This window comes from Acomys minous, assembly GCF_964271855.1.
Source record: "Acomys minous genome assembly, chromosome: 4".
NCBI lineage: Eukaryota > Metazoa > Chordata > Mammalia > Rodentia > Muridae > Acomys > Acomys minous.
The window spans coordinates 85,847,144-85,860,248 of record NC_140486.1 but is presented as its reverse complement, the minus strand read 5'-3'; the positions used below and the strand labels follow the sequence as shown (position 1 = coordinate 85,860,248).

At 39.3% G+C, this 13,105-nt stretch overlaps 1 protein-coding gene across 3 annotated transcripts in view; it reads left to right on the top strand.

The window, feature by feature from the left end:
* The window catches only part of HYCC2 (hyccin PI4KA lipid kinase complex subunit 2), a 63,746-nt gene that overhangs the window by 22,960 nt on the left and 27,681 nt on the right, over window positions 1-13,105 (top strand). For all 3 annotated transcript variants that reach the window (XM_084778686.1, XM_084778684.1, XM_084778685.1), the window contains exons 3-5: window positions 4,188-4,268; window positions 4,858-4,959; window positions 10,813-10,992. In XM_084778686.1, the coding sequence (XP_084634812.1) occupies window positions 4,218-4,268; window positions 4,858-4,959; window positions 10,813-10,992 (333 nt within the window). In that variant the 5' untranslated portion in view covers window positions 4,188-4,217. The remainder of the gene's footprint in view (window positions 1-4,187; window positions 4,269-4,857; window positions 4,960-10,812; window positions 10,993-13,105) is intronic.

The following is a 13,105-nucleotide window of genomic DNA, read 5'->3' as shown; positions in this document are numbered from 1 at the left end:
AGTCAATTGACAACATGTGATACATGATACCCAGTGTCTTCACCACCCAGTCAGTGATATGAGCCACTAAAGGTTCCCCCATTACTTTAAAGCGAGCCCCAAGCATTACACCACTAAATTTCAATATGTATCTCTTAGAACTTGTTTGTTTGAGACAGGGTTTCTTTGTGTAGCCTTGGCTGTCCTGGACTAACTTTGTAGACCAGGCTGGTCTCGAACTCAGCGATCCCCCTGCCTCTGCCTCCCGAGTGCTGGGATTAAAGGTGTGTGCCACCACTGCCCGGCTTCTCTTAGGACTTAAAAAAAAAACTCTTTGTACCACTATCATATATAAAAATGAACTTTGTGCTGGGCAAGGTGGCTCACATCTTTAATACCAGCATGAGAGACAGAGGCAGGCAGATCTCTGAGTTTGAGGCCAGTCTACAGAGCAAGTTCCAAGACAGCCAGGGCTACACAGGGAAACCCTGTCTCAAAAAAAAGATCATAAAAAGTCAAATTGGTACATGCCTTTATAATCCCAGAATTTGGGAGGTAGATGCTGGGTCTCTGTGATTGTTTTTTAAATCTCTGTGATTGAGTTTTTTTGGGACAGGGTTTCTCTGCGTAGCCCTAGCTGCCCTCAATTTTGCTCTAAGATATCAGTGATTTTGTGGCTAGTCTGGTCTAAATCCTGAGTTCCATGCCAGCCAGAGACACACAGCAAGATCCTGTCTTTAAAAAGTCATGCCTTTGTTGTTGGTTTTGTTTTTAACTTTTAAAGGAGGCAGAATCTTGGTTTGTAGCATTGAACTCATGATTCTCCTGTCACTTCCTCCTGATTTTTTTTTTTTTTGAAACAAGGTTTCTTTGTGTAGCCCTGGCTGTCCTGAAACTCACTCTGTAGATCAGGCTGGCCTCGAACCCAGAGATCCTTCTGCCTCTGCCTCCCAAGTGCTTGGACTAAAGATATGTGCCACCACCACCACCTGGCTTCCCTCATCTTAATTTTGGATTTAATTGAGCAAACACATCACTCTATTTTAAGAGATTTTGCTTTTAAAAAATAATGGCATATCTTATTTCTTTGTCTTTTTTTTTTTTTAAACAGAGTTTCTCTGTGTAGCCTTTGATGTCCTGGACTCACTCTGTAGACTAAGCTGGCCTTGAACTCACAGCAAACCGCCTGTCCGCCCTCCGAGTGCTGAGATTAAAGGGGCGTGCCACCACGCCTGGCCTTATTCCTTTTTCTTACCCTTTGTTACATCGACACACTGTAGTGCCCCTGCACACACATGTTTTAAAGTCCTTGTGGAACTATAACACATAGACCTAAAGAAGCTAAATAACAAGAAGGCCCCTAAGGAGGATGCTTAATTCTCATTCAGAAGGACAAATAGAATAGACACCAGAAGCGGTTGAAAAAAGCAACAGGCTGGGAGCCTACCATAGAAGTCCTCTGAAAGACTCCCCCATACATGGTGAGAACCTAGACCCCTTTGTAGGCATAAGGTTATTGTGTAGTTTAAATTCTGAGTTCTGTCTCAGTGTTGTTTAAACATTGCTCCCCAGCCGTTCCCTGATATGCCAATAAAGCAGCTTACACAATAATCTTGAGCAGTTTAAGTCACTTCTTAATCCTCTATGTTATTCTGACTCTACCTTTGCCAAAATTCCCAAGTTACTTGCTTTTTTAGTTCTTTCTTTGCTCCAACTGAATTTTTTTTTCATTTTTCCTGCACCTCTGCCTGTGGGTAAATCCCTCACTTCCTTTTCTAACTCCTCCTCTCCTGACTGGCAGAAAGTCCAGCCCTATTCTCTCCCCTGCTCATAGATTACTGTAAACTGCCTTACTGACATATCAGGGAACAATTGGGGAGCAGTGTTTAAACAACATTGAGATAAGAGATTCTCAGAACAAGGATTGCAACCAGACATGGGCAGGGGAGGGGTACAGAAATCAGCATTTGAATTATATAATAACCCTATGCCTACATTTCCCCTTTTTAGTCTAATAAAAGGCTCTTTCTTGCCTGGTGTCGCACACCTTTAATCCCAGCAGTTGGAAGGCAGAGGCAGGTGGTTCACTGTGAGTTTGAGGCGAGCCTGGTCTACAAAGTGAGTCTAGGACAGCCAGGATTACACAGAGAAACCCTGTCTCAAAAAGCAAAACAAAAACAAAAAAAGAGAGAAAGAAAGAAAGAAAAAAGGCTCTTTCTCTTACAAACTACTATAGTTGTATGTTGGTATAGACTTAAGATTCTATTTTGTTACAACACCCTTGTAAGCTGCTTTCTTGGCATACCAGGGAACAATTGGGGAGCAGTGTTTATAAAACATTGACACAGAAATTAGAATTTAAACTACACAATAACCTTATGCTTACACCCCTTGCTCAGATGTAGTCAACAGGCAGCACAGTCTCTTTTGGGTCCCATAATATGGGGAATAGGGGCTGCTGACATGGATTCTGATGCCTATTCATTGATCACTTCCCTTTGGTGGAGCTGCCTTACCCAGGCCACAGCGGAAGAGGATGCAGGCAGCCAGATGAGACTTGATAGGCTGAGGTCAGATGATAGGGGAGGAGGGCTCCCCTTTCTGAGGATTAGAGGAAAGGGGGGAAGAAGGATGTGGGGAGAGATGAGGGAGGGGCTAAAATTGGGATGTAAAGTGAATACATTGAAAAAAATTTTAATTAAAAAAGTCTTTGTGGAATTTTAAATTAGAAATGTAGTGTGAAGAGTAAACAGTATGGGGGAAATAGGATCAAGGTTCATCATATACACATATGGAAATGCCATAATGGAACCAATTTTTGAATAAGTAATAAAGTTAATACCTTTTTAAATCACAGAAAGAGCATTTTTTTTTTTTTTGAAACAGGGTTTCTCTGTGTAGTCCTGGCTGTCCTAAAAGTCACTCTGTAGATCAGGCTAGCCTTGAACTCAGAAATCTGCCTGCCTCTGTCTCCCAAGTATGTGGATTAAAGGTATGTATCTTTTTGATAAGAGAACTTCTTTTCAGTTATTTCATAAATAGTCTAGCTTCTTCAGGTTCTATTTTTTGCTTATCTTGTTTTTTCCCCATTTTAAAATATAATATAAACTGGGCACCATGGTACAGGCCTATAATCTCCGCACTTGGCAGTCGGGTCTCTGTGAATTCAAGGCCAGCCTGGTCTGCACAGCTAGTCCAGGATAGCCAAGGCGACACAGAGAAACCCTGTCACGAACCCTCCCCCTAAAAAATAATAAAATAAAATAAAATAAAATGTATTTTATTTTTTATCCAGAATTAAGTAGATTAGACTACTCTCAATGGCAAGCATTTAATAGTTGGGCATATATTTGTTTCCTAGTTTTTAAAAAATATAAACTTTAATTGGAATTATAATTTATAGACTGTTAATCAGTTTGATTTTGCTACTTAGAAATTTTTCATCTTAAAAGTTAAAAATCTAAGCCGGGCAGTGGTGGCGCACACCTTTAATCCCAGCACTCGAGAGGCAGAGGCAGGAGGATCGCTGTGAGTTTGAGGCCAGCCTGGTCTACAGAGCGAGTCCAGCACAGCCAAGGCTACACAGAGAAACCCTGTCTCGAAAAACAAAACAAAACAAACAAAAAACAAAAAAACACAAAAGTTAAAAATCTGCCTTATTTTAGATAATGTGTACATTGCTACAGTTTTCCGACTGTACGTATGGCCCTTGCTTTCTTAAGATCTGCTGTTTATATTTTGTCACAGGGTTTGTTCTGTCAGATATAACTTGCTCTGTGCATGTGCTTTGGATAATGTAATTTGGTTTCACCTGGACGCTTAAGTTATCTTTCAGCTTTTTGTTTTGTTGGTCCAGGGTGTTGCTGTCTAGTCCAGGCTTGCCTTAAACTCACTTCGCAGCCCAAGCTGACCTCTTGCCTCAGCCTCCCCAGAGCTGAGATTATACATATGTACAATGTAAGGATGTCTTCTTTGACAGTTGAAGTGAGGAAAATATGAAGGCATGAAGACAATGGGTTTCTGATATAGCATTAACAAATAGAACTTATTTTTGAAGTTTTAATTGTACTCTAAACTGAGTGTGAGCCTCTTTCTAAAATATAGACTAGATAAGTTTCTTGGTTAGTAAAATGTACACATTATGTACCTTTGGTAATTTCTGTAGATAATGTTCTCTTCAGATCCATTTCTTAAAATGTGTGTTTTAGAGACAGAAGAAGAATAGAAGGTAAAAGAAGATGCTGGGGCCAGAGCGAGCTGTTGTGGAAGAATGGCTATCGGAGTTCAAGGTAAGCGGGTGGCTAAGGCTGCGCTGGGTAATGATGGGCCAAAGTGCAGTGAAGGCAGTGTGCTCCGAAGAGAGCCCTAGGAACACACCTTTACGTGGGAGATGCAGAATGTGAAACAGTGCCTCTCTGCCTGTGGCTCTGTCAAGTACAGCTAATATGAATAAGGGTCAAAGGAATTGTGTGGAAATAAAAATAATTGTTGGGTTTAAGATATATCTAGTGGAAGACTGGAGTCTTTTAAGTTTTTATAATAGTATTGCTCCTATGGTTAAAAGTCAAGTAGTTCTGATTGAAAACTATATAATGTATGAGCATTTATGAAACATATTTGTGAAAGCATAATTCTAAGAACTGAAATACATCCTGCTCTCTTTTAGGCTAGGTTACTCTAAGGTGACCTGTTTTTGTGAAATCTAGCTGTAATATGTAACGTGGTTATTTTTTCATGGAAAAACAGCTAGAAAATTCCTATGTTGATTATTTAATGTTAATTATATTAATTATTTTCAAGTTTCTTATTTGACTCTTCTTTTGCTCAAGAAGCACTCATGTAAGTTCATTTTGCTGTCCTTTGGTGGTTTTATTGTAGGCATTACCTGACACTCAAATCACCACTTACGCAGCAACTTTACACCGGAAAAAAGCACTTGTACCAGCACTCTATAAAGTTATTCAAGACTCAGACAATGAGGTAGGAAAGCCTGTAAGAAAGTAAGTTCTGATAGTGAGATGAAGCCTGTATACTGAAATCATGTAAATGTAAGCTTGTAGTTTCTGTCTCACTTGTGAATCTGGAAAGCTTCTTTCTTCTATTTTCATCCTGATAGTTGCTTTGGCTTCCCCACCCCGTCCTCTTACATTTGATAATGTTTTGGTCTTTTTTTTTTTTTTTTGTGGGTGAAGGTAGTATGCTTTGATTCACCTTCATCTCAATGGATTATTTACTTAATGTATTTTTTCTTTGTATTCTTTAATATTCTTTCTCTGGGAACCAGATTTTAATAGTATGCAGATTCAGCCTTCTTTATTTTAATATTGTTTACTCTTATTTCTCAGTACTATAGAGATGTGTATAAGCACTCTGATCAGTTGTAAGCTGATAACACAACATTATGCTGCTATCCACTGAGTTTACCTGAAAATTACCAGAGGAAGTGCTTTTACAAATCTAAGTAGCGAAGATCAATAAACTTAGAGTAACAGTCAGCTGTTACGCACCCCGTGATAGAAGACAGAAAATGCAGCAACTGAATCTATATGTAAACTCAAGCCGGATACACACAGTAACTTCCCAGTAACAGTGGTGTGGCAGGTCGTTTTATCCCACTGGATTCATGTATGCTTTACCGTGAAAATGAAAGGAACACACAGGAAAGTAGCTTCTTATCTTCCCAGATACAGCCTCCGAGACTGCCTCTGCTGTGCACTGCAGCGAGCTTGAAGAAGTTCAGGTAACCAGCTCCTAACCAGCAGCCCAGCTTAAAGTGCATCTTTACCGTGCCCTCTCACCACAAGCTTGCTTATTGACTTCCTCCTCCTCTGTCTCCTGTGTTTGGATTGGCTCTCAGACTTGCATCTGCTGTTTTTTCTAGCAGCAGCTGCAAGATTCATTTGCTGCCTTTTCTCCTGCGGTGTATTGCTGAATTTTTTAAAACTTCAGACATGGGCTGTGTGTGCGTGAGAGTATCATGCACACACATATCTCTAGTCAGGAGTATTTGACATTTTCTAAAGAGTAAATTCTATATACCCTACCCCTGATTTTGCACTGTCTTAACATTTAAGCTTTGCTTATTAAAAATTATTTGTTTTATGACTTTCCTTTTAGATTGTAAGCTCTTCATGGGCAGTAGTCATATGTGTTATGATTGTTATTTCCCTAAGATATAATATTCTATTATGTATGTAATGAATATTTAATAGCTATTATGTGCTTGGGATGTGGCTCTGGGGGTTAAGTGTAAATAAATAAGCAAGTATTTATTAGAAAATAATGAAATACCAAAAGATTCTAAAGTTTTTAGATTTAGTACTCAAAAGGTATGAAAAGTGTTCTCACTTAAAAAAAGATAGACATTTTTTAAAAAAGGTATTCAGACTCTTCTGTATTGCCATGCTTTATAGTAGCACATGAGACCTTGAAGTCATGCATCAAAACGGAAATAGAAGCTGAGAAATCCAGTCTCAAGACTTTAGCATTCATTATAATTATGAAGTTGCTAGGACAGGTCTGCATCCTTCCTTTTTACTATCAAGTCAGAGCTTCTAATCATGCATTCAGACTTTTGAGAACCCAGTATAATAAATTCTGAAGGCCCTCAGAACTGTGCTGCGCTGCAGTCACAGTCGGGTGCACTTCAAGTCCTGGTTTGTTACGCCATGAAGCATCCTCAGATGTGCTACCAAGATGCTATTTCAGAGGACGGCCACACACTTTGTTTAATATGAATTGAACTTAGGATAGTCTGGAAAAAAGTTTATTTAAAGACATAAAAGTCATTGATATGAACTTCTAGAAGTTTAGTTTTACATGTCGTGGCTACCTTTGTTACAACTTGACTTTTAACTGCTTTATTTTTCTTTTTTCATCTTAATAGACCTTAGTCACTCTAGCACCTCTTCCGTTTTGAGCTTCCACTCTTGAGTCCCCTCTGTTTGATTTTATATTTTCTTTGAATTCGTACTGTCGCCTTCCACCTTTCTGAGACAGGGGTGCATGTGTCTGACTGTCCGCTGTCTCTGCTGCCCATCTCCCTGCAAGTGTGTAGGGCTAATGTGCATGAGTACCGAGACCTCAGCTCGGTCCTGGGACCTACGCACTGCCACTGAGCCGTCCCTGCCCACCTCACTTCTATAAAACAAAGCAAACCCTTCTTTGACTTGACCTTCTGTTAGCTACCTCATCTCTCTGTTGCCGTTCACAAGTAGACTTAGAACAATTTTACTGCTTATTATCTGTCTTATTGTTCCCATTTCTTCACCTCACATTATTTCTCCTACTCAAGTTAGGCTTAAGTTTCTGCTAATGTCATTCAAAATGCTCTCTAGTGTTTTCATCACATAGTCTGTCTCAGTAACTATGTCAAAGCAGTGTTTGCTTAACATCGGAAAGGAGTCAGTTGGTCCTAATTAGGCCTTTGTAAGCCACAGATGACCGTTGTTACCACTGGTGTGTGGGTGATAGTACCATTTAGTGGGCTTGGTTTGTGTGAGACACGATCCCATGCAGCTGTGTAGCTGAGAATACCTCTGCACTTTGATCCTCATGCTTCTGCCTACCAAGTGCCGCTATTTCTCATTTCCATTGAGAACTTCAGAAATAGTAGCATGATACAAATGCTTAGAGTTAAATATCTTAATAGATAGCAACAGCAGGTTTTTAGTGGTCAATTTTGTAGTTGTATTTGATTAAAAGCTGCTGGATTACCAGTGCCTCCCACCTTTAAAAATAACAGGGTCAAGCCTGGTGATGGCACGCACTTTTATACCCAGCACTTTGGAGCCAGAGGCAGAGGCAGGCAGATCTCTAAGTTCTTTTTGTTTGTTAGTTTGTTTTGTTTTGTTTTGTTTTTCGAGATCAAAGTTCTGCTGGCCCCTGCCTCCCTGTGTGCTGGGATTAAAGGTGTGTGCCACCATGTCCAGCTCTGATCTCTGAATTCAAGGCCAACCTATTCTATAAAACAAGTTCCAGGATAGCCAGGACTACACAGAGAAATCCTGTCTCAAAATAAAACACACAAACAAACAAAAAAATGGAGTCATAACTTTGGAACCTCTTTTTCTTTAGTATACTCATAGTGGCTTCTTTGCCTGATACTTTCTACTAAGCTGAAGAAAATCCATTATTTGTATTTAAATAGCTGAGGCATTTTCTAAGAGTTCATAACACAAACTGTTTTAAAGGGCAAAAGTAAAGATCACTCATGGTTTAGAGAGGCTAAGCTGAATAAAAATTTTAGCAAAGATTAAGTGATCAAAGAAAATACATTCTCAGTATAATTAAATATTATTAAACTTTAAGTGGTTAAATTTTTTTTTTAATGGAAGTTAATGTCTTCATAACAAACTTACTGTGATTATATCACAAGCCACAAAAATTTAGAGAAAGCAGTCTTTGGAAAGTCGTTTACTAAAAGAAGAGCAAATCAAAAAGAGTATGGATTTTTAGCAAATAATATTTCTAAAAGTGCACAGTCTTTAATTGCTCAGAGCAGTGCTGTTATCATTTCAGATACAGGGCAGTGATTCACTGTTTTCAAAATTATTGGTACTGTCGGGCGTGTGATGCATACCTTTAATCCCAGCACTCGGGAGGCAGAGGCAGGAGGATCACTATGAGTTTGAGGCCAGCCTGGTCTACAAAGCAAGTCCAGGACAGCCAAGATAACACAAAAGAAATCCTGTCTCAACAAACTTAAAAAAAAAAAAATGGCACTATGTCCAGTATAGTACTGGTAATTTATCAGTCTTTACCAATATTTTAGCATAAGAAACATGTTAGAGCGTGTTTCTTTAGTGCCTTTAATCCCAGCACTCAGGAGGCAGAGACAGGCAGATCTCTGTGAGTTCGAGGCCAGCCTGGTCTACAAAGCAAGTCTAGGACAGTCAAGGCTACACAGAGAAACCCTGTCTCGAAAAAACAAGAAAGAAAGAAAGAAAGAGGAAGGAAGGAAGAAAAGGGAAGAAATATGTTAGTTTAGAAAACCAGTTTGATGTTAGAAAACCTTCATTTAAAATCCTCCTCTGCCACTAATTTCTTGACACACTTTATGATTATTCTAAACATCAAGAGATAATTTATTTTTTTTTTTAACTTTTAAAAATACTTTTAAGGGCTGGAGAGATGGCTCAGGGATTAAGAGCACTGGTTGCTCTTCCAGAGGTCCTGAATTCAATTCCCAGCACCACATGGTGGCTCACAACCATCTACACCCTCTGATGCATGCAGATAGAGCACTCATTCATATATATAAAATAAATACATAAAGACTGCCACTAGAAAAAATACTTTTAAATTTTGCCCTGATTTTTATTTCTCTTAGAGAGTTGAATATTTACTAGACTAGGGCAAGTATGTGTTTGTGAATTTTTTAAGCTTTAAAGTTGTTCTTCAAGAATAAAGGTCAACTTCTCTAAATATTAACTGTACAATTGGCATAGAATTGTTGACAGTTTTACAACTGTAAACGTAGTGACTTCATTCAAGAAAACTGAAATATTAAAACCACAACCTTCTAAATAGATCTGAATATAAATATTTCACTTAAATAGAGGTAAGCATATGAAGTTACTAAACTGTTGCTCCTTTTTTAGCAATTAAATTTTAATATGAAAAATTTAGTTTCTCACCAGTCTTTATATGCAGTTAAAAGTCAACCAGGCATGTAAAGTCTATAGTCAATAGGAGTGAAACCATTTTAAATCATCAGTATGTAGAACCGCTCATTTTCTTCAGCTTTCAACATTTCATGTGGTAATGCAAGAATGACTAGTCAATTAAACACTGAAAAACTCAATTGGTATATACTTTTTTCACTTTCAAAGTTGCGCGTGTGCGCGCGTGCGCACCAACCAGCAGTAGATCTTGAGCACTGCTGTCCAGCACTCTCCACCTGGTTCCTGAGGTCGAGCCTCTCACTGAACCTGGAGCTTGCTGTTACATACAGCCCAGCTGGTTGGCCAGCAAGCCCTAGGGAATCTGTTTCTCTCCCCCTCCCCTATGCCCTGCTATGCTCAGCTTTTATGTAGGGGCTGGGCATCTGAACTCAGGTCATCATACTTGTTCAGCAGGAACTTTACCCACTGAGCCATCCTCCTAGCCCCCAAGTCTTTTAAGTAAATATAATTAGTGACATCTTAATGTTTTTATTTCCCTTGTATGTATTTAAAATATATTAGCTAGAATTTTGGATGCCTACATCAAATGTTTTGTAAAATCTCTTACTCTAATGAGTGGTATATAATTTAAGTCATGGCTTTACTTGAAATTTGAAGTTATTTTAATTAAGAAGACATTTCATAAAGTGGAAGATGGGCCAGTGAGACTATTCAGGGGATAAAGGCAGTCGCTACAACCTGAGTTGAATCTCTAGAACTCATACAATGGACGGAGAGCACCAGATCCCACAAAGTTGTTCATTGACTTACATACGTGTACCATGGTATTAAAGTGCCTGCACATACATGTATACATACACAGATATAAAAAAATTAAAATAGAGACCAGAAGGTTTTGTTAAGAACAGAAAGAAAACCCACCAAGTATAAATACAGTGAGTGCATTGGCAAACAGACTTATTATCTAAAAAATTTAGTAGCATAGCACACCAAAAAGTATAGTGATAGTATATGGTACCAAAGTGCTTACAGTTAGTGGTTTGGCCAGGTTAATATGTAGTCTGTTAAAGGCTTTGTTGAATTAACTCATATATGGAGGAATTAATAGTGAGAATGTATTTTTTTAATATTATAAAGATGCATTTGCCTTTTAAGAAATGCAGTTACAGATCAAGCAATGGAAATCATATTGCTGTTTTTCTTTTAGCTCCTGGAGCCTGTCTGCCACCAACTGTTTGAGCTCTATCGTAGCTCTGAAGTCCGACTTAAGAGATTCACACTGCAGTTCCTGCCTGAATTGATATGGGTTTACTTGCGACTTACAGTTAGTCGAGACAGACAGAGTAATGGCTGCATTGAAGCACTTCTCCTAGGAATTTATAATTTGGTGAGTTGAAAGTGATAGGTTAGGGAATTTAATATTTTTAAATCCTCTAAAATATCTGAAGATTGTTTAGAGAGAAACAAATTGAAATATCTATTAAATGATATTTGAGACAAATACAAACATTTGAGCTAAATACAAAATAATGCAAACATAAGTTTTTTTTATAAAGTTGTTGAAGATATAATTGGTATCATTGTTAGATCAGATGACTTACTTTTATTTCATTTCACCAGTGTCTATGAATGCCTTTATATAAGAAACAAGTTGGAGTCTGTGAATTCAAGGCCAGTCTGGTCTATAAAAAAGTCCAAGGCTACGACAGAGAAACCCTTTCGGGTTAGGGAGAAACAAATTGGATACTGAGACGAGCTACCTGCTTTAGGGAAACTCCTATCTCAGAAGGCATATTCACAGATGACTAATAATGCAGAGTGTGTATAGAAAGGGCATGAGAAATTGAAATATTAGCCAAAGTTACTACAGCTTTCCGGAGGAAATGGCTTCTGCGATTAGGAATAGGTGAGATTTTAGGAAGAAGTACTTGTCTTAGGGTGTCTATTGCTCTGATAAAACTAAAAGCAACTTGGGGAGGAAATGGTTTAATTCACCTTACAGTATTTTTGTAGTCGTATCATCTATGGAAGTCGGCAGGAACTCAAGTCTAGAACCTGGAGGCAGGCACTGAAGGAGAAGCCATGGAGGAGCGCTGCGTCCTGGCTTGCTCCTCAAGGCTTGCTCAAGCTGCTTTCCAAGGGTGGCACCACCTAGGATGGGCTGGGCTGGCCCTCCCACATCAGTCATTGGCCAAGAAAATGCCACATAGGTTTGCTCCCACACATCCTGAAGGAGACATTTCCTCAATTAAAGTTCCTCCTTCCCAATGACTCTAGCTTGTGTCAATCGACATAAAGCCGCGGAGCACAGGAATCAAGTAAGGAAAACAAAAGGAAAGCTCGCTTGTGTCAATGCGGATGAAAAGCACAGGATATATATATATATTCTTTTGTTTTTGTTTTTGTTTCTCCCTGTGTAGCTTAGGTGGGCCTCAGACAGTATGTAGTTCAGGCTCCTCATGACCTCTTCACTTGATCCTAGATCAAAAGGCCTCATTCTTCACCTTCTTGCCTTAGCCTCAAAAGACTAAGATTGCAGACAAGCACCACTCTGCCAGCTAGAAAACCTTTTCTGTTTTGGAAGAAGGGGTCTCATTATGTAGCTTTGGCTAGCCTCAGTACGTAGAGGAGACTAGCCTTTAACCTACAAAGCTCGTCCTTTGCTTCTGCCTCCTGAGTGCTGGGATTAAAGGTGTGTACCACCACAGCCAGCAGGGAAGCCTTTGTGATGGGAAGAGTTCAGGCTCTCTTTACTGCGTTCCCTGGGAAAGCAGGTGGGAGAGTTTTGAGAATTGTGTTATATCCTAAGAGGAGGGATAGAGTGGTGCAGCAAATTCCACAATTTCATCATTCGTAACAGTTGAATAACATTTCTTTGGGTTTATGTATCCCATTTTCAGTGTCCGTCCCTCAGTTGGTTGACATCTAGGCTGGCTCCAGTTCTGGCTGTTATAAACAGAGCAGCAGTGAACACGGATGAGCCAGTGTCCCTGTAGTAGGATAGTGAATCTTTTCTGTGTATGCCCAAGAGTGGTGTGGCTGGATCTTGTTGTAGATCTGCTTTTAAATGGGACCTCATAAAACTTAAAAGTGGCTTTTTAGGGGCTGGAGAGGTGGCTCAGAGGTTAAGAGCACTATCTGTTCTTTCAAAGGTCCTGAGTTCAATTCCCAGCAACCTCATGGTGGCTCACAGCCATCCATAATGGTTTTGAGATCTGGTGCCCTCTTCTGGCATGGAGGCACACATGCGAGCAGAATGCTGTACAAATAAATAAATCTTTTTTTTTTTAAGTGGCTTTTTAAATAAAAAGCTAATCTGATTTTTAGCTTACCTGGTTGTTTATAAGACAGGATCTCAAATATTGTAGTCTGGCTTCAAACTCTGTACAGCTGAGTCTGGCCCTTTAACTTCGGATCTTTCTTCTTCTACCACCCATGCACAAGTTTGCAGCAGCATATCTGGCTCTGTTTTGTTTTGTTTTTTAATTCTTTGTGGCTCC